This window comes from Phragmites australis, chromosome 5 (genome assembly GCF_958298935.1).
Source record: "Phragmites australis chromosome 5, lpPhrAust1.1, whole genome shotgun sequence".
NCBI lineage: Eukaryota > Viridiplantae > Streptophyta > Magnoliopsida > Poales > Poaceae > Phragmites > Phragmites australis.
The window spans coordinates 1,130,487-1,153,640 of record NC_084925.1 but is presented as its reverse complement, the minus strand read 5'-3'; the positions used below and the strand labels follow the sequence as shown (position 1 = coordinate 1,153,640).

General features: G+C 44.9%; 4 protein-coding genes across 9 annotated transcripts; 3 read left to right on the top strand and 1 right to left on the bottom strand.

Annotated features, from left to right (window-relative positions):
- The first annotated feature begins 230 nt into the window (after window positions 1-230).
- Window positions 231-2,126, top strand: LOC133918250 (uncharacterized). Of its 6 annotated transcripts, none has more exons than XM_062362020.1 (4): window positions 232-680; window positions 783-836; window positions 1,011-1,079; window positions 1,530-2,126. In XM_062362020.1, exons 1-4 carry the CDS (start codon window positions 348-350, stop codon window positions 1,857-1,859), a joined length of 786 nt encoding a protein of 261 aa, XP_062218004.1. In that variant the 5' UTR covers window positions 232-347; the 3' UTR covers window positions 1,860-2,126. The 6 variants fall into 6 exon arrangements, with proteins under 6 accessions (XP_062218006.1, XP_062218005.1, XP_062218004.1 ...); XM_062362018.1 differs by having other exon boundaries at window positions 774-836; XM_062362017.1 differs by having other exon boundaries at window positions 774-836; window positions 1,008-1,079.
- A 2,008-nt stretch (window positions 2,127-4,134) lies between these two features.
- Window positions 4,135-5,031, bottom strand: LOC133918252 (peptidyl-prolyl cis-trans isomerase). Its single transcript, XM_062362023.1, has one exon. The coding sequence runs from the start codon at window positions 4,949-4,951 to the stop codon at window positions 4,430-4,432; it is 522 nt and encodes a 173-aa protein (XP_062218007.1). The 5' UTR covers window positions 4,952-5,031; the 3' UTR covers window positions 4,135-4,429.
- A 3,602-nt stretch (window positions 5,032-8,633) lies between these two features.
- LOC133918248 (uncharacterized) lies at window positions 8,634-13,691 on the top strand. Its single transcript, XM_062362015.1, has 8 exons — window positions 8,634-8,965; window positions 9,869-10,074; window positions 10,196-10,586; window positions 10,679-10,886; window positions 11,355-11,462; window positions 11,601-11,723; window positions 11,806-11,869; window positions 13,034-13,691. Exons 1-8 carry the CDS (start codon window positions 8,730-8,732, stop codon window positions 13,102-13,104), a joined length of 1,407 nt encoding a protein of 468 aa, XP_062217999.1. The 5' UTR covers window positions 8,634-8,729; the 3' UTR covers window positions 13,105-13,691.
- A 2,317-nt stretch (window positions 13,692-16,008) lies between these two features.
- LOC133918249 (glycine-rich protein 2-like) lies at window positions 16,009-17,478 on the top strand. Its single transcript, XM_062362016.1, has one exon. The coding sequence runs from the start codon at window positions 16,325-16,327 to the stop codon at window positions 17,123-17,125; it is 801 nt and encodes a 266-aa protein (XP_062218000.1). The 5' UTR covers window positions 16,009-16,324; the 3' UTR covers window positions 17,126-17,478.
- The last annotated feature ends 5,676 nt before the right edge of the window (window positions 17,479-23,154 follow it).

Genomic DNA, 23,154 nt, shown 5'->3' with positions numbered 1-23,154 from the left:
CAAATAAATACTCTTTTTTCCAAACTTACTATATTCGCTCAGTCTCTCGTTCACACCCAAGAGCAACTGAAAAACTGGGGCTGTTCAGTGGCACTGGGGACTTAGAATCTACGGAGTGCCACGCCGGTGCCCCACCTGTCATTCTCCTCGCCCGCCTCCCTAATCCCCACGCCCGCCCCGCCACGTGGCGCCACGCCGCGCGCCCGCCCGCTATTAAGCCATCAAGGGCTTGGAGAAGAGCAAGCAACCCGCACACATCGCACGCGCACGCTCGCTCGCTCGCGGTTGCTTCGTCTCGTGGTGCCCGACCGATTCCGCGTCCGCGCGAGGATAAGATCCCAATCCCCATGGCGGCGGCGGCGGCGTGGGAGGAGGAGCTCACGGAGGCGGAGCTGGAGGTGGCCGCCATTCTCTGCGGCCTTAAGCGCATCCTGCGCGGGCGGGACCGGCGGCGGCGGCGGCGTTTTTGCCGGGAGGCACCGGAGATTCCCTCGTGGGGCCGGCGCCGGCTGAGGTCGGTGCTGGAGGACAACAAGCCCGCCGTCGCCGCTGCCGCAGTCGCGGAGAGGGGCGACGGGGCCGCCAGCCCCGACACGCCGCTCGCCTTCCCGGAGAGCGGCGGGGACGATGCGGCGGTGGTGGAGGAGGATTTCTCCAAGAAGGCCAGGACGCACGCGGAGGTGAGCCGGCCGCGAGATCTGCTGTTTCTCGTCTTGCTCGCTTGCTTTTCGATTCCTTTTTTCGGGGGAAAAAAATCTGTTGTTTACTTGCAGTGGGTGCAGGAGCAGCACGGCGTGGTCGCGAGCTTGTCCCAGGAGAAGGCGCATCTCCTCAAGGTCAGCTCTTCCTTCTCTTTCTTAATCCTGTAAGATTAATCTCGTGATTAGTGAGCTCGAATTACCTCGAGCGATTAGAAAGAAATCCGCACTGTTTGTTTCAAATTCTAACACTAAATTTTCTGCGCTTGTTAATCCCCCCCCCCCCCCCAAAAAAAAAACAAAAAACAGCAGATCGAGGAGTATAGAGCTCGGCTGCAGAGCTCGAGGAGCACGAACGAGAGCTTGAAGCAACTGCACAAGGTGCGATTTCTTTTCGCTCCACCTCTCTGCCCATCCACATCCAGTACTCGTGATCACCACGGAGGGAGTGACTGTACTGCAGTAGGAGACTAGCTAGGAGCACGGTTTCTTGCTGCTCACTCGTTGGTGGGGCGATTGCGTGTTGGCAGCACGGCGGCAACCACTCCAACTCTCCCAAGAAAGACGAGACCTTTCCAAACAATCTCTCAGTGTTTTCCGTTCCCTAAAAAAAAGGAAATCTTTCCCATTGTCATTGACCATCCATAGTAAGAGCACCAAAAAAATTCCCTTCCCTGATTGCCTTTCCCCTTTTAAGCTCCTGCCTTTCCCAATTTAGGCCTCATGCCACATGTCGTCATGGATACATACGTGAACAAGGAAAGAATTGCAAGGGAAGGAAAGGGGAGGTAGAAGGAACTGACTGAGGCTCGCTACGTGTCGCATTCGCAGGTGAGGGAGAAGCGGGAGCAAGAGCAGGCGCTGAAGCTGCGGATGATGGCGCAGCGGCAGGGGACGACGCAGGCGCGCGCCAACCCCCGCCCGGCTCCGGGGCTGGGGCTGGACCTGAACGAGCCGGCGCGTGCGCCGGAGGGGGAGGAGGACGATGCCGCGGCGAGGGCGAGGGCGGCGGCGGCGGAGGAGTGGTGCCGACAGGGGCAGCTGCGGGCTGCATTGCAGAAGGCGGCGGTGGCGGCGGTGGCGCGGCGGCGGCGGCTGGAGATCCTGCGGGCCAAGGTGGCCTCGCCGTTGGTGTCGAGCAGGACGCGGCGCGCGGGGTGAGGAGGATAATGATAGGCGTGCAAGTTTTGAGCGTGGCAGGCTAGTCGAATCGGACTAGTACTGGTATCACTTGTTCTAGTAGAGAATTGTTTTGCGATGACAAGATAGCAAGCTAGTATTCATATTCATATTCATATTCATGTCTGGATTGATGATGCGAGTGCTCGTCTCAATCTTGTAATATTGTGAGATTTTGATCGGTATAAACTAGTGCTAGTATCACCACTATTAATTAATTAATTAATTGTTTGTGTGTATGTATTGCCACTGCAGGAATTCCATAGTACAGTATCTTTTCATCAAGCGATTACTGGTTACATTTCCTATAATTCCTTCCTATCACCATCATGTTGGGCTCTTGATGTTTTTTTGTCTTGTGTTGTTGGTGGTGGGATTTTTTTAATATTTATAAAATTACATTCCCATTTCAAAAATATTGCCAATGACGTGGCAAGACCAACTTGTGACTCGTAAACAACAACACAATATTTCTGGGTGGGATTCCTTCGGGAGCCTAGGGCTCTTTTAGAGCTTCTGTTTAGTACCTAATTTATCATCTGAGTCCAGTTACATAGATTTAGATTAGCTCACATATAAGTCTTAGCAGGTAATTGTCATTTGTTAAGAGTGACAAATCAATAAAAAAATTTAGAGCCACGTGGACATGCCGTGCCCCTCCAGTTTTTCTTTCTTCGTAATTGCCGTTCGTTTCTTACCGGTCACCGTACTCTTGCTTGATACATCTTCCTCTCCACGAAAGTAAAACCTACGCACGCCACTCTGAGCCAGAGAGAAAACACATTACTTCACCCATTCTGGCCCAAATACTTGGCTACTTGGCTTGGCTCTGCGTTTGGACCATTCCCGCCTCTGTCCATCTCGCACAGCTTCAGGTTCTTCAGACTTTTCGTCAGTCAATTCTTCAGGTTGCCTCTTCTCCCTCCTATTACGGTGTTTGTTCTTCGTGGTCATCAAGTCGATGACAAGCTTTACGCTTATGCCATGGGAGGGAGAAGAGACATGTCCACCAGGGCGTACCCGTTGTGCTCGTCAATGAAACGGTCTGTCTATGCCGGACTCATGACTAGTTTGTCGCATCACCTCCTGCTTCGGGTCGGGTCGTAAAAATTGTAAGACGAAGTGACGGTTTACCTCGACAAGAGGCAATGCGTCTTCACTGTATTGAAAAATTGTAAGATGAAGTGACGGTTAGCCTTAATAAGAGGTAACACGCCTTGACGATAGTAAAAAGTTGTAGGATGAAGTGCAGTTGCAGTTCTTACCATTTGCTTGAGGAAATATTTATTTCTCATACACATATTTTAACATTCACATGAAAAAGCTCTTATTGTCTTTATACATGAATTTTTAATCTTTAAAGTATAGGATTAATCCCTTATATATAAAAGGTTTTATTCTTCGATGCTATATTTATCATTATACTAAAGTATGTACTCTTCAATTGTACTTTTTTAGCATCTATTTAACACATAAAAAAAGAGCTAAGAGTGTCTATCCCGCACCAAAGACAAATCATATCTTCAGATTACATAAATACATTTAATTATTTATTTTTTATGCACACAACTAATCGGTTATAATGTGTTTTACGTTTATGCCATGGGAGCCCAGCCCAGCACACCCGTTGTGCTCGTCGATGAAACGGCCTGTCTACGCCGGACTCGTGACTAGTTTATCACACCACCTCCTGCTTCCGGTCCAGTCCATTTGTACTTGTAGCAGACGAGTGGGAAGTCTCGATGTTTTTGGGACTGATGGTGCTGAGAAGGACCTCTCCTGTCATGAAACAGCATTAGCTGCACTTTGCCAGGGTCCGCTCCCTAAAGTAACCACCAAAAGATAAGAGTTTGCCCGTCCCGTCCGGCACGGCCACTTGCACCCCCGAGCGGAGGACGACATCTTCCGACTTCCCACTCGTCACTGACACGCGGGACCAGACCTATACGTCAGTGACGTCGCGATGCCGATTCCGATGCCCGCCAATCAATTCCATCCAAAGCAAGGCCTCGAGCCGTCCACACCTTTGCTCGCTTACCATAAAGTCGCATCAACCCCCACACACACGGCGTGACGACGAGCATCGAATCCGCTCAGCGATCAAATCCACGAACGTATTTTCCGCCCCTGCCGTCGCCGTTGGTGCCGCTCCGAGACTTCCTCCATTACCATCAGCGAGTGACCTCGCAGTAATGGAGGTGAAGGTCCCAACTGGAAGTGGATAAAGCGGTGCAAAGAAATTAACAAAATCCAGAGATTCCCAAACACCAAAGGTGAGGTTTCAGATACTATCGTAGAAGGAACCATCATGGAATGGATCGTACCATAGCAGCATAGACACGAATTAGACCATCACACCGGATTGGATTCGCAGATCCACCTAGATAGAGCCCTGCTAATTCAGCCACGGACGGACACCACAACACATGGATCGATCGGATGGATAGAAGAAACGACTCGACTCGACCACAACTCAGATAGTCAGATCACCATCTTATTTCAGAGCGAACGAAAGCGACGCACGCGGACTCGACGGAAAGGGATAGATAGATCTAGGAGAGCTGGCCGCAGTCGGCGATCTTCACCTCCTTGAGGGTGGCGCCGCCGCGCGAGCCCACCTTCTCGATGGCCTTGACGATGTCGAGACCCTCGACGACCTGCCCGAAGACGACGTGCTTGCCGTCGAGCCAGGGGGTGGGCACGGTGCAGATGAAGAACTGGGACCCGTTGGTGTTGGGCCCGGCGTTGGCCATGGAGAGCACGCCCGCGCCCGTGTGCTTGCGCACGAACTTCTCGTCGGGGAACTTCTCGCCGTAGATCGACTCGCCGCCGGTGCCGTTGCCGCGGGTGAAGTCGCCGCCCTGGCACATGAAGTCGGGGATCACGCGGTGGAAGGTGGAGCCCTTGTAGTGGAGCGGCTTCCCGCTCTTCCCCACGCCCTTCTCGCCCGTGCACAGCGCGCGGAAGTTCTCCGCGGTGCGGGGGACCTCGCTCGCGTACAGCTCCATCACGATCCGCCCCGCCGGCTGCCCGCCGACGGTCATGTCGAAGAACACGCGGGGGTTCGACGCCATCTCCTTCGCCGCCTAGGGTTCTGGGATTTGGGGGTTTTTTTTCTCTGTCCTCTCTCCGTGTGCTGTGGCGGATGGGAAGGGGAGACCCGGTGCGGTTAAATAGCCGGCTCGGAGGGGAGATATCTATGGCGGGTGCCGCGTCCGCCGTCTGATCGGAACACGTGTCGAGATCCCACGGCGGGGGCGCTAACCCGGGGTAAGGCGGTGGGGTTAGGGGAACCATGGTCAGGTCTCCAGTGAAGGCGAGAACCACGTGACTGACAAGCGGGGAGGGCCTTGGATTCTTCTAGTCGGCGGCAACTCTGATGGGGACCACGGTAACTGGGGTTGGGTTAAGCAGCGGACCTCGGGTTGGAGCGGATATTCGCTCCCGCTCGGTGGTAGACGTGGCGGTGGAAGACCCGGTGGTGCACGGACGGCGTGCAGGGACGTGGCTGCGTTTCCTGGTAGGGAGGGAGACGGGATGTGCTCATGTGCCGCGTGCCAGTGGGCGATATTATGGACGATTCTAATTCTCGCGCGCGCGCGGGGGACGGGAACTCGCGCCCTCTTTTTGACAGCCCCTCACGTTTCCTTTTGGAAAGTCTTTTTCGCGACAAAAAATTTTCTGTCAAAACTTTTCAAAAAAATTAACAAGAAAAAATAAAAATTTGCAAAAGAAAAATTTATACGAGAAAAATTTGAGGAAAAAATTAACAAGAAAATTTTGAGTCAATGTGGGGCCCCACGTATCAGGCGCACGCGCATAGAACAGGATCGTGGCGGTATTCTCCCCGCGTCTGCTTGGGATCGGGAGTGTTTTCATTTTTTAAAAATTTTAAAATATAAAATATATATGTCTATTTTAAATATATATATATATATATCTAAATTCTTGGTCCTTTCAATATGCGACAGCTTGTGTATAAAGTGGCGTGCATGACCTCCCATTTGTTATAGTCCCTCAGTCATTTGTTTTCACCACACGTAAGGAGAGAGATAGGGAGAGGAGAGGAAAGCGGCAAAACTTAGTCAGACTCTATCTTGCCTAGAGGCTCCGACTTTGAAGTTACCTTTTATCATGTTTATGTTTGTGTTTGGTTCTTTTTAGTTTTGCTATTTGTTGATTTTTTTTAACTTATAGCTGAAAATTTGTAATAATAGATGGTTATGTGCATGTCTTGTACAGAGATCGGAATAAATCATTCTCGCATCTAAAAATTATTTTTATCTTAATATTTTTTTATAAATCAGTTAGCTTAGTCATCGTACTTAACTTTTAACATAGGTTGGCATAGTTGTAACATTGAAGGTAGGTTTTTTAGTTACAGTTATGCCTAATCTCGTCCCGTCTGTGAGGCCATGGCCATTTGCTTGGGTATTTCTGCGTACCTTCTCTTTCATCAGCCAAACTGACATGTCGAATCTATTATATATATTAAAGGGTTAAGAATTAGAGTAATTCTAGAAGTCAAATTAATATATATGTACTATTTATATGTGTCTCACGTATGTGTGTGTCTATATATATATATATATAGATACATATGTGTATCAGTATATATGCATATATGTATGTATACGTGCACATATGTATACGCATATATATATATGGATACATACATATATATATATACGTATATATACGTGCACATAAATTTTTTCTGCAAAATTTCAGAAAAATAGCGAAAGGATAATAGTTATATTGATAAATTGACTGAAAGAATCTAAAATGAATATAAAAATATCTAAAACTCAAAAAATATGAAATACATTTAGTTAGGTTCGTATCCTTGGTTATGACTACATGATTCTTTGCTTAAAATCGTGACTACTTGGACTTGTATTTTCGTCGAACCGATGCGGTCTCTGTAGGGTTGCATTGCAAGCTGTATGATTCCAATAACCTTTTCCCTCTTCTCCATGCATGTTCCCAACACTTGGCTTTCGGGATCAAAGGCACTGCTGTTGGTGTTTGAGGTCGCGCGCGAATCCCGTTCTCATTTGTGGAGTCGCCATTTTACGCCTCTCCATATCTCCAGAGTTCCTTTTGATGTTCGTATCTTTGGGAGAAACATGGCTGTTCAATCAAATGGAATCACGGGATACAATGATGATCTTAAAAAAAACAGAGACAAGAATGACCAACTCATTTGTAATTACCCCCTGAAGTATTCTCAAATGCTATTTCTATAAATAAAGCAAAACACAACAATATATTTAGAGACAATGAATGAATAAATATACACTTTTTTTTAGAGGATGAATCAATATACACTTGTGTATTGGCACGGGGCGAAGTGATGAAGGATAGTTGATTTTCTTCTCCCTCCTACTCTTCCACCATATCTACATCTTCTTTTATAAATAATAGAGAGAGGTTATTGGGATGTGGCAGCCGGTAAGGTATGCTTAGTCTCCCCCGCCCCTGAAGAATCACCGCTGGGTATTAGATGCAGCTAGTTTTCTTCTTCCTCCGTCTCTTCCACCTTATCTTCATCTTCTCTTATACTAAATAATGGAGAGGGCCGCTGAACCAACTGGTTTCTAGAGGCATCTCTCGAGGAAGCCATTCAGGTTTGAGCCCCGGCGCTCCTCCGGAGATACTCGTGCAACTTATGTGTAACTGTGTGAGTGTGGATCTCTTTTTTGAAAGAAAATAATAATAATAATAGAGAGGGTTATAGGACAGTAGCAACCAGTAAGTGGGGCTTGAGTCTCTCCCGCCCCACGAAGATCCACCGCTAGGTACTGGAATAGCATAGACATCTTTTTTTTTTGTGCCGTTTGGATTATGGGAAATGAGGGGTGGGAATGGGAAATGGCGGGTGGGATGAGTTTAATCTAATGTTTGGTTGAAGGGTTTGGGAAAAGAAGAAGGTCTAGGAGTAGGATATTGAGATCTCTTATCCCACCGATTTTATCTCAGTGGGAGATATGAGTTATGGACTGGAAATAAGTGGTGGACCAAATTAATCTTGTTCCTCGTATTTTCCGAGCCCTCACCACATTCATCGCCTGAATCCGCCGCTGTCTGATGTGGAAAGCAATGGGCAAACGCATGCTGTGCAGAGGATGAGAGGGCGTACCTTCCCACAGCAACATAGCATCGTCCAATCGCTCATCCAAGCATTTAGCATGTTGGGACGACACCTCGCTTCGATCCCCATCACAGGTAATACGGCTGAGGAGGCACACCTGAGCTGCTAGTGCGGAGCTCCGTAGGCATCGACGAAGGGGCGTGACATGGGTTATCGAGGATGTGGTCAGCCGTCAACCCCTGATGTTGTGAGATTTGCTACTTTTTTTACCTGTAGCTTATCTTGTCTGTAATTCTTACCCCGTGTCATGGTAAAGGTCCAACAGAAGCTACAAGATGTTATCGTGACCCATTACAATGTTGCTCGATTCCATAGAAGTGATCGAGCTTTCCGTTTCTGATTTGTTCGACAGAGATGCATGGGCATTTTGGTCCTTTCAAGTTTCAATCTCAAATCCAAACCTAACATACCCAAACATAGAAATAGTATTATAATTTAGTATCGTTATTCTAAACCCACAGCTTCATAACCTTTCTCATTTTTCTCTCCCTATCCCACCATTCATCCAAACGGCACCTTTGTGGAAATAGTAGAAAGGTGATGGATAAGAAAATAATGGGCCAGGCTAGGAGCCCAAAGACCATTCAATGTGGAAGGCCCAGCTCTGGAAAATCCCTTTGCTCGCTGCCCGTCGTCCGCGTCCCCCGCCGTGCCTCCGGTGCTCGGCCAGCACCTGTCAGGGCTCCATCCATCCGTAGATGGGCGGTGGCCGGAAGCGGCGCCGGCGCGACGGCTCGGAGGCGCCGTCGATCCACCCGCGGAACCGGTACGCCTATGCCGCACCGGACTTCGCCGCGCTGGCGGAGCTCTACCCTTCCTTCCGCCCCTTCGTCTCCGTCTCCGAGCGCGGCCGCGCATCCATCGACTTCGCCGACTTCGCCGCCACCCGCGAGCTCACGCGCGTCCTCCTCCTCCACGACCACGGCGTCAACTGGTTGGTGGCGCTGGCACCCCCATTACTCGCCTCCCGCATTTCCCCTATACCCTAACCTAAGCACCTAACCGACCTTTGCTGCTAATTATACTGCACTTGCTGAATTGTTGAACCGTATTCGGCTCTCTTGAAAATTGAAATCAGCTATGAATCTATGATGCATGATGGATACATGAATTTTGACCTGTAGCATTTCCATGTACTCGTGATGCATACATGAATTTTGGCTTGTTGCATTTTCGTGTACTTGTGCCCAATTCGAGTTTCATGAACTGCTGATGCTACTATGCGAACTGAATTCAGAGCTAGAGAATTTGACATCTGGTTCAACTTCAGTGTTGGGTACCACTACATTTTGTAATTTGTAAGAGATCATCTGGGTTGTCTTGCTGCAGTACCCACATGGACAAAAAAAATGCTGATGCTATGTTTTGAAAATTCTTCTATGTGGCGTTGGATGAATCATTAGCTGACAGATGATATGATTAGACTTTTTTCACCTTGTTATCAGTGTCACGCTGCACTCTACTGTATTTCCACTGAATTCAAAAGCACGGTATCCGTGTCGTATTTGTGGCACTTGAGTAAAAATTGAGCTACTTGTGGACATCTATTCTGCCAGACATTTCAGAAAATATCCCACACTGTTTTCCAAGTGTAAATTGGTGGACATAGAAATGCTTGTACGACCAAAGTGCAAGTAATATCTTTCTTAAAAATTATTGGCTTCTTATAAGGATTTGATTGAAAAAAGCCATCAAAGTTTGTATGATGTGCACACTGTTTGCCCTTCTTGTGTTTTGGAGGTAATTTCCATGCAATACTGTTTATGACTGATATCCTTGTTTAATATAGTTACGTCTACTTATTTGAACATGATTTTTTAATCTTAATTACTGTTAGGTGGATTCCAGATGGACAGCTTTGCCCTACTGTTCCAAACAGGTCCAACTACATCCACTGGATTGAGGATCTTCTCTCTTCAGATCTGATACCACCAATATCCAGCTCAAGTGGGAGGGTGAGGGGCGTTGATATAGGAACAGGTGCCAACTGCATCTACCCTCTCCTTGGGGCATCTTTACTGGGCTGGAGCTTTGTTGGATCTGGTACGTTTTTTTGAGCTTTTGTAACTAGCGTTCTTGTAAAGCATTGGCCAAGGGTTCATTAGTTAGTTAATTAAATGACAGAGATGTATGCTCAAGTAGTCGAGTGCCCTTTTGTTTGTAGATGTGACTGATGTTGCTCTTGAATGGGCTAAGAAGAATGTGGAGAGCAACCCACACCTAGCAGAGCTAATTGAGATCAGAAATGCAAATGCAGTGTCCTTTGCCTCTGAATCTGACACAATTGCCAGTGAAGCTGCCAGGGAGAACACTTTAGAGCCAGTGGATGATCTAGCAAAGTCAAAACCACATATCCTTGTGGGTGTTGTAAATGAGGGTGAGAGCTTTGACTTCTGTATGTGCAATCCACCATTCTTTGATAGCATAGAGGAAGCAGGTCTTAACCCAAGAACATCATGTGGTGGGACCACTGAAGAGATGGTTTGCCCTGGTGGCGAGCTGGCCTTTATAACACGTATCATTGAAGACAGTGTTTCCCTTAAGAACTCTTTCAGGTGATCTAAAGCTTACCCTACTGTGGTGATACAATGTTAGAGTACTGTATTCTGTTCATCAGTTCATGACGTTTCTGCAATCTTTTATTTAGGTGGTTTACCTCGATGGTGGGTAGAAAAGCAAACTTAAAATTATTGATCTCAAAAGTCCGTGAGGCTGGAGCCTCAGTTGTGAAAACCACCGAATTTGTGCAAGGTCAAACAGCTAGATGGGGCCTTGCTTGGTCATTCATTGCTCCAAGAAGAACAGTTCTTAGATCCAGTACTCCAGCAAAAGCCCACCATTCTTTTACGCTTCAGGTTGGCATCACGTCTCCTTTTCTTCCTTTATCATACGTTTTGTCGTTCAGTTCAATAAATTGTTCAACTAGCTTTCGATGAACTAAAATTTAATATCTCAATTTTTTACTATGACCTGGCCAATCATAATGCGAAGTGTTTTCTTTTTTCAATCACGTACTGCATTTTTTTAGACATTTAACCATTATAGTTTTGCTGTGTTCTATGAGGCTCCTACATCAAAACAGTGTACTGTAGCACGATTTAGATGATCAGCTTGTTTGTTTTTTGTTTAACTACTTATTTGCCTGGTTAACCTTGTAATTTGGTTAAAGTAAACTTGTTGACTAACCTGTTTCAGAAATTTCCCTGTCTCACCCCAATTTCCTGAATGCCTATTTTTATGCCTGAATTATTGCTACTATTAGTTTTTTTTGGCATTTTGTCTAACCTCCGTTTTACAACATGTCCTTTGCACTATGAATTCAGGGTCTTAGACGCGGATATGGTGCGTTCCAAGTTCTGAAATCAGCTGAGGCTTTTTTCCTTGCTTCTAATTTATCTTGCAAAACTGATTCTCTGTCATTTTCTATCGATGTAAGATTCTTTATTAATATGCTACCTATTCTGTTTCCTAAATTTCAGTAGAACAGATATATAAACTGATCCCTTTGGTATTTATAATTTTTTTTTGGTATGTTGTCTTGTTAATAGTTGCATGGAATATCTGTTTAGGTCACATTGTCAGATGAGCAGAATGAGGCTACAATATTACACGGTGATTATTCTGCCAGTTCTCTGGAAGACAGCTCTGCGAAGTTACAGAGTGTTGTTAAGGGTGCATCTTTCCGTATTATGGTATGTCGACTAAAAATTATGTCTGATCCTTGGTTATTTTTCCTGTTACAAATTATTTATCATTATTTTTTTTGTCGTGTAGGTGTTTGAACAGATTCCTGGGACCCTCCTAATCAGGGGTTCATTATTGAATAAAGCACAATCAGGTAGGCCCCAATGCCCCATGGTCTTTATGTCACTATTGACACATTTCATGACCCAAAACATGCTGAAACACCTTTATTAGTTTGCTTTAAGATATGATGTGCTTGTAGGTGCTTGGTCTTCATGTAGTTTCCTATGTAAATTATACTCTCCCTCTCCAATCGAGTACACATAAAATCCATGGTGCCTGCATGTTGAGCTATTCATGTCCTTTCCATCTACTGTATAGAACAGTTGAATCAAAAGGAATGATCTGCGTAATTCATGAAACATGAGATCTGAAATTCAATCCGTTGTTGCTAGTAACTCTTGCATGTCTCAAGGATTGTGGCTTGCTTTTTTATTTGTAATTTACTACATCATATGCACTGTATTCTGATGAAATCTGGTGATCAAGAAAAAAAAATCGATGGGCCAATAAGGTGCCAAATGTACAGGCTGGCATATGAAAATCCTGTAGCGTGTCCAGTCCAGCTTTGTCAAGCTGTGCTGAGCCAGTAGTCATGAAATGGTCCTGATGAATAGTTGTCTATCCAGTAAAGAGGGAGTGGCAGTGGTACTGGTGTCTGGCTGGCTCTTGCATATGATTTATCACTGGCTCGAGACAGCTGCTAGTGGCTAATCCCACGATGGAGACATAAATGACACTAGGGTGTCTTAGGGACCATTAAGAGATTGGCTGTTGGTCTGTAGGAGGCAGAGCCTGTAGATACGGATCATATGGCATGTCAGTTTTCAAGTTCTTTTGTTATTGACTGTCCTCGCCATGGAGGATGCAATTATTCAGGTTGTAGAGACAAGTTTACAAATCTAGAAAATAGGGCAAGCCAGAAAGAACCTCAAGTAATAATCTCATGGCTGAATAGAACATTATTGCCTTTTTTTATTTATTGTTCTCTTCTGTTCTTATTGCATGAAGCTGAAACTACTACATAATGCGTTGTTCATGTGTGCTACATATGCATACTCGTAGAGACAGAGATTTACATAAAGCTCATCATTACTGTAATTCCAATGGACTCTAAAACCAAGGGCACTTCCATTTAGAAATTCTTAGCCAAGCAGCACTACAATATCTCAAATATGTTTTCTGCTTGTTGGTAAGGCAAATTAAGAGCGGGTAGTTTGTCGTGGTGACAAGGACACTTATTTTCTTTTCTCTGCAGGTACCTTCTCATCATTATTCTCGCAGCTGGAGGACACATTAACAATGGAAATCCTCAGCAAGGCACGATAGTTGAAGTTCATTGTTAGGTCCTTAATCATGAGAGTTGATCACGCGAATGCTGCACGGATAAGTCATTTGGACGCCAAGGAATGTGCAAGAGGAAATCATGAGACAACAATAGCTTAGCCAGTGGCCATAAATAGAGATGCTGAGCTGTGATGGAAACTTGCATTTGCGCTTGTCGCTCACATCTTTTCTTGACTTGTGATGATGGCAAGGTTGTCAGGATGCCAACAATTATGCTGGTGTGTTGGCTTTATTTCTTATCTGGATTAGGAAAACGGCCTGACAATGCCGTATGTGAGTCTTGCTTTCCAGATTCCGCTATAGGCCAATGGCACACACGATAAACCCTTTTATGACAGTGGCTGTTGACGGATTAGAATATTGGTATTGTGTCCAAATCCTCTGTAGAATACGCTGTATTTGCCTCCAGAGTTATTTTTGTTTTGTTGCCATGGCTACCCAGGTCGTTGCTCTGAACTTGAGCATAGGCACTATTTGGCTTCTGTTTTTTTCCATTTAATCTCTAAAATAATTGTACGGTATGCTAAATGGTTGTATGGCCTTTACCCTTATTTGTTGATACCTGGAAATGTTGTCTTGATGGTATTTTGGACCGATTGATTTTTCAAGCATAGGTACTACTATTTTCTTTGAAACCCTCAGTTCATTTATGATTTATATGAAATGCATTGTTTTGCAGCGCATGCATGATATTACGAGATATACTAGCATGAAGACACTTGCTCAAGCCAAGCGGTATCTGGACCTGGACACCAAACTCACCATGTGTTCAGTGGCGGATCTAAAATCAAAATGTTCCGGGTCTTAATTGCTAGGTTTGAAATTTGGATGTTCTATTTGCTAGGTTAGAATATGTCTTATGGATCTGATACATATAACATATTATTGAAAAATATAAAATTAATTGGTATCTTATGCATCTCTATCTTCAATGTGGGTCCGTCCCTGCATGTATGTGTTCATGATGTCGCCACAATGAAGTCATCCCGTCTCGGCTTGTCAAATCTCTCAAGTGTTAACAGCCTTCGGCGTCGCCATGGCTTGTGGCTAGCTGCGTTGCGTTCTTCGCATTTCCATCGCCGGCATGGGCATGGAGCTCAGCAGAAGGCCGGCCGGCCGGCGTACCTGCAAAGCTTGCGCTCGGAATACGTACGGTGGCCGGGCATCCTGTGAAGGCACGGGCCCTGGTACAGTCACACAGCAGTCAGGTATGTCGCGTTTCGAGCTCGTCCTTTCGTAATTGAGCACTTGCTTATCAATGCTGCGACGTTCTGTAACTATACTTTGATATAGATTGCTATTCAAGTTGGATTTTGGGAAAATCGAGGGTAGTATCAAATTATTGTGTAACCATATAACAATGATTTGCACATAGCAAAACATCCTCCTGTGTGTGACAACCCTCTTGTCTAGAAAAACGCTAGTGATTGTGTTTTTTTATAAAATAAATATCTGAGATAGCATTGCCATGGACTTTAATTAGCATCATATTGCAAAGGAAATATTTTCGAAATACGGAATTTATTGTGCTGAATAATAATTTGTTGCCTTCCGTTGAGTAAACACAAAAAAGTACATCGATACATAAGAATTAGAATTATGTGCTTATATACTAACAATGTTCTCACAAATTAGGGAGATTAAAGGAGCCTTGCATGTTGATGCGGTTATATTTGGCGAGTTGTCTTTCGCCAAAAGGACGCATGGTTTCACATTCACACGGTTAGTGCAGTGTATCAAGATTACAAGAGATTAGTCCAACGAACTCTGTAATTTCTCAGTGATATGGTGATAAGAGAGTTTCTTTTGCTGTCAATAATATAGGCTAGATATATTTGTTCTTCTACCGAATTCCAGGGTGAATCATACGCTTTTTAAAAATCCATCTTCTCTAAACTGCTGGTAAAATCCAAAAGGAAATTAATCCCCAACAAACCCGGCGAAGCTCATCTTACATGTTATCACTACTAAGTAAGTTCTCGTGTGTTGCAATGAAAACATAAATATTGGATACGGTAATATCAAATATAAACTCAAGATATTAAAATATGGATGCGTCATGCGAGCGTAAACAAATATGTCGAGAGCGATGCTATAGTTTGATTTCAAATGAGATCCAAAAAAAGAGGAGATTATCCGCTAATTTTTTTCCTAATTTTTTTATTTATAAAATGGGTCTTATATTTATAGCCGGTAACGAGATAGGGAGGTTGAAGGATGAAGGTGGATAGCAAAATAGATAAATTATTCGAATTTTAGAATTCTTTTATTAGATAAGAAAAACAAGAGAAAAACTAACACGAGAACCAACTTATATTTTATATAGAAAGATACTGTTATAAGAGGAGATCATCTCAACCAATAATTTACATATTTTCCTTACTAAAGATCGTCTTGGCCACGGGGCTAGGCTATCGATTTGGTGCATGTATTGCAATACATACTGCTTTTATACTATGATATCATGATTATACGGCTTTTAACTGATTGTACGAAATATTGAGATTTCACGGGTCACAAGTGCGTGTGCGTAGTAGAATTTTTACTTCTTGACTCTTTTAAAAACATATTTTACAAGAATAAATTTATAATATGTCATTGAATAACTAACCAATCTCTAATATGTTATTCATTATGAGGGTGGCATATGAAATGTGATTCATATGCCGTCAACACAAAGATATTATATAAGAAATATCACAACTTATTCAGTGATAAATTGTAAAATCTTATATTTTACAAATAGACCATGAAGAAATGGATACTTCCCACGGCGTCAAAGGTCCATTTATGAAATAAGCTTTTCAAAAGGACCGCAAGTAAAAATTCCATATACCTGATCCAACTAACCATTCGTGCTGGCCCCACCGGTCGACAGAAATCCACCCCACAGCGCTGGCGGGGGCTGTCAGGCCGGGTCGAGTCGAGTCCACTCGGCCCGTTCCTGCCAGGTGGGCCCACCAGTCGGTGTCTGCTTGCCCACATCGCCCGTCCGTCCATGTCCACGAAGCGATCCCAGCCGTCCGATCGGCCCGCCTTCCCCTGCTCGCCTTCTCGTATCCCCCGCCGCCGGCTATAAATATTCTCCTCCCTTCCCGAGCCCACCGTCCCCGAGCAGATAAGATCGCGCGCGGCGAGGTGAGAAAAAAAAAATCAGAGAGAGATCGATCCAACCCTAGCCCTAGCAGTTGGGGTCTCAGCGATGGCGGCGGCGGCGAGGCAGCGGGGGACGGTGAAGTGGTTCAACGACACGAAGGGGTTCGGCTTTATCTCCCCCGAGGACGGCAGCGAGGACCTCTTCGTCCATCAATCCTCCATCAAGTCTGAGGGCTTCCGCTCCCTCGCCGAGGGCGAGGAGGTCGAGTTCACCGTCTCCGAGGGCGACGACGGCCGCACCAAGGCCGTCGACGTCACCGGCCCCGACGGATCCTTCGTCAAGGGCGGCGGCGGTGGCGGCGGAGGGGGCTTCGGCTCCCGCGGCGGGGGCGGATCTGGCGGAGGCGGCCGCAGCTACGGCGGTAGCTGGGGCGGCGGGAGGAGATCCGGCGGCGGCGGCGGCCCTGGCGCGTGCTACAAGTGTGGCGAGCCGGGCCACATGGCCAGGGAGTGCCCCAGCGCTGACGGCGGAGGCGGTGGTTATGGCGGCGGAGGTTATGGTGGCGGAGGTGGTGGTTATGGTGGCGGAGGTGGTGGTTATGGAGGCGGAGGTGGTGGTTATGGCGGCGGCGGCGGTGGAGGCGGTTGCTTCAAGTGTGGTGAGCCTGGCCACCTGGCCAGGGACTGCTTCGCCAGCGGCGGTGCCGGAGGAGGAGGAGGAGGCGGCGGCGGCGGCGGCGCCTGCTACAACTGCGGCCAGACCGGCCACATGGCGAGGGACTGCTACAACAACTCCGGCGGCGGCGGTGGCGGCGGGAGGTTCGGCGGCGGCGGCGGCGGCGGCGGCGACCGCTCGTGCTACAACTGCGGCGAGGCCGGCCACCTCGCCCGCGACTGCCCCGCGTGATGGATCACCTGGTCTCTATAGATCTCGCCTAAATCTCTCTGTCTTCGGAGTATTGCTTTAGTTTTGCCGATCTGGGTTGGAGCGCCTGCCCTCCTTCCTATAATAGGAGGCTCCTTTTTACTCTTTTACTTTTGTTCTGGGATTTGGTTCGTTGGGAACTACTTGTCATCGTGTGGTGCTTTTGCTATGAGTGAGTTGGTCTCGTCGTCGTTAAGGTTAAGAAGAAGAAGAAGAAGAAGAAGAAGAAGAAGAAGAGGTGAGATGGATTGATTTTCTGTGGTGAGGAGATGACAAATCTTCCTCCTTTTTGTGGTTTGCTCCAGATGAAAAAGACGATTATTATCCGCCATTAATCCTTTCAGTGCCCAGTGTTGATGCTATGCTCTTCAGTTCATGGTTGGTGATTAGATCTGCATGGCCGGAATGCTTGTGGCATTTGTAGAGTGGGTGGTTAGGTCACAGCTGATCTGTTGTTGCCCATCCGGTGGATGTGAGGGGGAAAACTGCATCACTGCTCCTGCTGCTTTGCTACAAGCAGCGCTTTGTTTGGGTGTGGGAGCAGAAAGCTTCCCGCTTTTGCTTCATCTGGGGATCTGGGTGACACGGGTGTCAGTTCCCCCAGCCATGGCTGTCGTCATGTTCTGTCTGGCCACGTCTAGTGTTTGGATCCCCCCCCCCCCCCGGTTTGTAGTTGCCCTGCCCCCCTTGGTACACTGGGCGTGGCTATGTTCTTTGGCCCGCAGCTGCCTGAAGGAGATGATTAGTTTGCTGAAGTTCCTGATAATTTTTGGAGCTTCCTGTGAAGGATTTTGCCGTGGTGCACTAGGCAAAATCCTCAAATGAATTCACTTGTAATATACTAACTGAATTCATTTGAGGATTTTGCCTAGAATTTGGATTCTGGCTTAGTTGATACGTACATTGATATACTTACACCCACGCTCAGTAAAGCTGTTTGATGGGCACGAAGATTATACTACCGAACCTATTTCTCATTACTTTTTTATGGTGCGCATAATGAGAGGCTGTGATTGTGCTGAATCACTTGGATAGTTCACTGCTTCAGGATGTATAGCAGTGAGGGAAATGAATAAGCTTGTGATGCATCTCACCTCTAGCATGGTATAGCGTAGCGCTAGTAATGTAGTACTAGTATTGTTATGCAGATGTGGAGTGTGGAGAGACCATTCATATGATCATATTCATGTGTGGATTGGAGATCGGAAGGGACACTGAAAACATGCCGATGCTTGCTATAGTCAGATGGACAGTGGGGGTCTTCCCCAGGGTTAAAAATTCGTCGGTCGGTTACCGGTCGATAACCGTAATTACTGTAATTACTGAGCTTTTCAGTCCGACTGATTTTCGAATTTAAATTCAATTTTTTTAAAAAAATCATTAAAAATATTTTAAAAACCTTTTGTGAAAGAATTTTAAAAAATAATGTTGTTTGCATCATATTATATAGGGAGAAAAAAATTGAATTGTAAGGAAAAGTTTAACATGTCAATATATATATCTTTCTTGTATAGGACGTATTTTAAGGGAATCTTTAAAATTGATTTTATTTTATTTAAAGTTTTATTAATTTCTCTTTGATTTTTATAAAATAAATTCTCTTTGATTTTTATAAAATTCACAAGTAGAAAGTAAATATATTAAGAAATAATACTGTAATTTAATTTTTTATGTCTATTATTATTTTTTCTACATAAAATATAATGTAAGTAAATTAATAAAAGTAGTTTCACTAATTTTAGAGGTGTGATGGGTTAATTATAAATTAATCTTGTTATAATATATTTACACAATCCTGTATATTATAATAACTAGTTCATAAGTTCATGTATTTTTAAAAAATATAAGATCATGTAAGAAGGCTAAAAAAATTTGATTTCATAATTTTAGATTAGTAAAATGTTAGCTATGCATTTAGCTTAGATTTAACAAATACATTTTCTCATAGAAAATATTTAATTTTTTTAACGTGTATAAATATTTTTATCATGTACATCATGTTAAAAGGAAACAAATAAAATTTGTTTCACTTGATTTGGAGCTTAGATGAATGAGTTATTGATTTTACAAGGTTAAAATATTTTTTATTTTTTTAATTTTACCGGTTACCGATAAATATGCTCGGTGAAATTCGATCCGTTACCATTCGATCTGAATTTATTTTGATTTACAAAATTAATTGAGTGAATTTATTTTAATTTTCACCAAATTTTAACTAGTTTTTATGGTAACCACGCATTTTCGATTAGCGCTAGCGACAAATTTTTAGGGTCCAAAAGAATTTGTGTATCTTGGTCTGTCCTGTGCTGCTTCTCCCATGTCGTGGCGAGTAGAGTAAACCTGTCGGTGGCGTGTGCTCTGCAGGGCCGCGTGAGCCATGTGCCGGTGGTACCTGACTGAGGCCGCGGCCGGCTCGTCTTGTTCCCGCGTTTCTCCCACGACCTGGCGACGCTGCCTCGTCCAGTCGCCCTTCCTTCCATCACCTATCAGATCTGGTCCGATCCTATCCGCATCCTGTTCTTCCAGCTGTGCTTTGCTTTGACCACCGTTGATCATGGATGGCCCCTGGAGACGATGCTTTGACCACCGTTGATCATATTCATCCTGTCGCGTGAGCATCGCATTCGTATCCTTCAGCTAAGCTGATGGTGTCTCTCTCTGCTTTTCCTCTTTTCTTTACAGCGAGACATGCATCGCATTCCGAACGAATGAATGCCCAGCCCGATCGCGGGGCTAGATTATATTCCATTCCATGCATTATAGCCACGCACTACCCAAGGGCAAGAGAGACCAATTGCATTCCTCTTCCTTGGTGTAAACGAACGAGCTGCTCCTACTGATCTGGTGCTCAAGCTCAAGCTATGGCCATGGTGGTTGTGCTCACTCATGTGGGAGTGCAGTATCGGCATCGCTGCAGCGATATTTGTCTGGATCCGAAGCCTCCAAGGGATGTGTTTGCTTGACGACAACAACAGTACAGCGACAGCATGGGTGCTGTGCTCACTGTGGTGTTGGTGTTGCCCCGTGAAGGCGAAGGCGAATCGGAAAGGAAAAAAAAAGGCTCTGTCTAGCCGAGCAGGGAGCGAGACTGACCTGACCTGACCTGACCTGACCATGCTGTGGAGCTCGTGGATGCTCCTCCGATCTATGGATGCATTGGCCCGTCAAAGCTGCTGCTGCCACTGCTCACCTGCCGGTGGTCGGTGCAGTGCACTCATGTTCTGCCCCATCTCCATGCATGGCGAGCCAAGCAAAACTCTGTGGCACTTCGACAACTTTTTAAGTTCCAAAAAAGATGTCCCTTGTTTTGTTGTTTCTGTTTCTCAGTCCCCTTGCCCCTCTCTCTCCAGGGTGTAGTGTGCCAAATTAATCTTCCCACGTCGTGATACTGGCCAATCATACGGAACACCTGCAAGTTGGAGGACAATAAGCATGGAGGATCTGAAACCAGTTAATCATATGGGAGTTTAATTCGTCCTAGATTGTCCACCCTTTATAATCCTCCCTCTAGTCATAAAAAAATTAAAATTTTGACTAATAATATGTCAGTGAATAGAATAGGGTCTCCTATTCTAAGCGCTCACACCAGCTAATATCCAGTTGCTAAAAGAAAAATCGAACTAGAGTCCCACCATGCGACCAGTTTGCATCTTGGTGATGAGTATCCTTACCACATAAGGAATTTTCATGATCAATCTTCGCTGATCGCAAGACAAGTACTCATTAAACCAGTCCATTCTCATTAAATATATTTTACTTAAATATTTTTCTTCCCTATGTATTCCTCCAGGGAACAAAGTTGTAGCTAGCGCAGATGAGCAGTGTCTTGTCCTATAGCATTAATTAATACAGGGTGGACTGTTACGTACCGACTTGTGCCACGCGACGGATGGGACAGGATTTGCAGAATGACCATGCAAGTGAATAATTTTACAGGTAGACTCACGAAATGTAGGGACAGGACGGCTTAGTAGACAAACTTGCAGTGCATAGCGATGAGGCATGCCAGGCGGCTGGGGAGGCACGCGCAGCAATGTTCCACGAATGGGACAGTCATGTAGAGCTTTCAAAGCAAGTTGAATTCACCTGGTTATCCATGATGATGATCCAAGAGTGGAATATCTGATCAGGCATGAGTCTGCTAAGTAGGACTCACTTGTAAGTTCTCATCGTCTCTAGTATATAAAGAGACGATGACTTGATTAGTAAAGGGACAAAGAATGATGAGTCGTGAAAAATCATCTGTAACCAATTCACAAACTCTAATAACAAAATACATAAGACGTAGAGTTGTTATCTTTAGAGATGCCTGAACCTGGATAATCTATGTGTTTGTGAGTTCATTATAAACACACACGCGTCACATGCGTTGTTCACATGCCCATCAACCGGTACACCCCAGAATTATTGTCAAGAACTAACTCTCGACACAATAACTTTTAAAATATTTAGTCTGTAAACCTTAAAATTATGTGTATATTTGTCTTCAAAAATTCTTTCATAATATCATAAATTCAATAATTTTATAAATATATAATAATTAAAAATATTGGTCAAGCTATATATCGGAGATAAAGTCTTATTGAAAATGACATATATTTATGACGGAAGAGAGTAAAAACCATAAAAGAAAAAAATGGTTGCTTGTTGAGGGGGAGGGCAACTGCTTCGTGCTCCATTGTCAGGCACGTCTGGGATAGCTTGCTTAAATAGTACTATAAAATTTGTGCATATGGTAACATAATTTATTTCCAGATCTTTTATTGTTATTGTGAGACTCTCATTTTTTTATTCTTAAAGAAAGGCAATCCTCTAATTAGGACCTTAGAACCGGAAGCAATCATCCGTTGCATTTCCTCCTGGTCCTTATCCCTACCTTCATGCACCATCAAACCCTATCGCTGTTACATCCAAATGCATGTCATCGAATTCCCTGCGTCTCGTCCCTCTGATTACAAATATATATCGTTTTAAATTTATATATAATTATTTAAAAAGTAGGTTAAATAATTTTATTACTTTTTATTTATACTATATTTAAAAATATGACTCATTTATTTACGAGAGTACTACCATCTATTAAGCAAGTGTAAGAAAGAAGAAAAGAGTTATAAAAAGGAAAGAAAGAAAAAAAGAAAAGATTATAACAAGAAGAGAAGAGAAGGTTAAAACAACATTTGTAAAAAAAAAGAAAAGGTTAAAAAAGAAAACACGAAACATGTAAACAACCAAATAGGCTAGGTATGCAGGCATGTCACTTGATTTTTTATGGATCGAAGGAACCATGACACCTGCATCCTACTATGCGAATTGTTAGATCTACCTGCTATTTTAGACCTAATTTTATTTGTTGTCATACGAATTGTTATATATATATATATTAATTAATTAATTATACATAGGTATATGAAGAAGAGTCCCTCAGTTTTGGAGGCTCGGGGTAGCCGCCTCGCTTGACCCCCGCAGAACCAGCCTTGATAAAGCCACCTAACCCGATGCTGTCGGTGATACAGGAAACAGGGGTCCCCGAGTCCCGAGGCCAGATCAGTAGTTTGCCACGTGGCGCCCTCCCGCGGGGATAATCTCTGCGAGGTGCGAGAAGACTAAGTCCCAGGAGAGGGTGCTCGGGGCCATGAACAGTGGTCCTCGAGTACCCGAGTTCCCTGATGATCTGAGAAGACCAAGCGCCAGGAAGAGAGTGCTCGGGGCCGTGAATAGTGGCCCCCGAGCACTCAAGTCCCCCGACGATCAAGAAAACCGAGTATCGAGAAGGGTGTGTGTCGGAGAGTGAACTCCTGTCGCAGGGATCCCGAGAGACCCCTTTTTAGAGATTCGGCCGGGGGGATGATCCTGAAAAAACTTGTTTGGGAAATAAGCGGGAACGGAAATAAATGCGATGGCTGGCGGGAGACGATCACCCTAATGCAAGAAAAAGTGGGTACGCTGGGTTTTAGACAGGTTCGGGCCGCACGGAGGCGTAACACCCTACTCCTGTATGAACACTATATTTA

What these genes read in the sequence shown, in the direction of transcription:
- LOC133918250 (XM_062362017.1), top strand. Translation starts at nt 348, where the DNA reads ATGGCGGCGGCGGCGGCGTGGGAGGAGGAGCTCACGGAGGCGGAGCTG. An exon ending in AGAAGGCGCATCTCCTCAAG is followed by an intron (nt 837 to 1,007) that starts GTCAGCTCTTCC and finishes AACAAAAAACAG; the next exon opens with CAGATCGAGGAGTATAGAGC. An exon ending in GCTTGAAGCAACTGCACAAG is followed by an intron (nt 1,080 to 1,529) that starts GTGCGATTTCTT and finishes TCGCATTCGCAG; the next exon opens with GTGAGGGAGAAGCGGGAGCA.
- LOC133918252 (XM_062362023.1), bottom strand. Translation starts at nt 4,951, where the DNA reads ATGGCGTCGAACCCCCGCGTGTTCTTCGACATGACCGTCGGCGGGCAG.
- LOC133918248 (XM_062362015.1), top strand. Translation starts at nt 8,730, where the DNA reads ATGGGCGGTGGCCGGAAGCGGCGCCGGCGCGACGGCTCGGAGGCGCCG. An exon ending in CACGACCACGGCGTCAACTG is followed by an intron (nt 8,966 to 9,868) that starts GTTGGTGGCGCT and finishes AATTACTGTTAG; the next exon opens with GTGGATTCCAGATGGACAGC. An exon ending in ATTGAATAAAGCACAATCAG is followed by an intron (nt 11,870 to 13,033) that starts GTAGGCCCCAAT and finishes TTTTCTCTGCAG; the next exon opens with GTACCTTCTCATCATTATTC.
- LOC133918249 (XM_062362016.1), top strand. Translation starts at nt 16,325, where the DNA reads ATGGCGGCGGCGGCGAGGCAGCGGGGGACGGTGAAGTGGTTCAACGAC.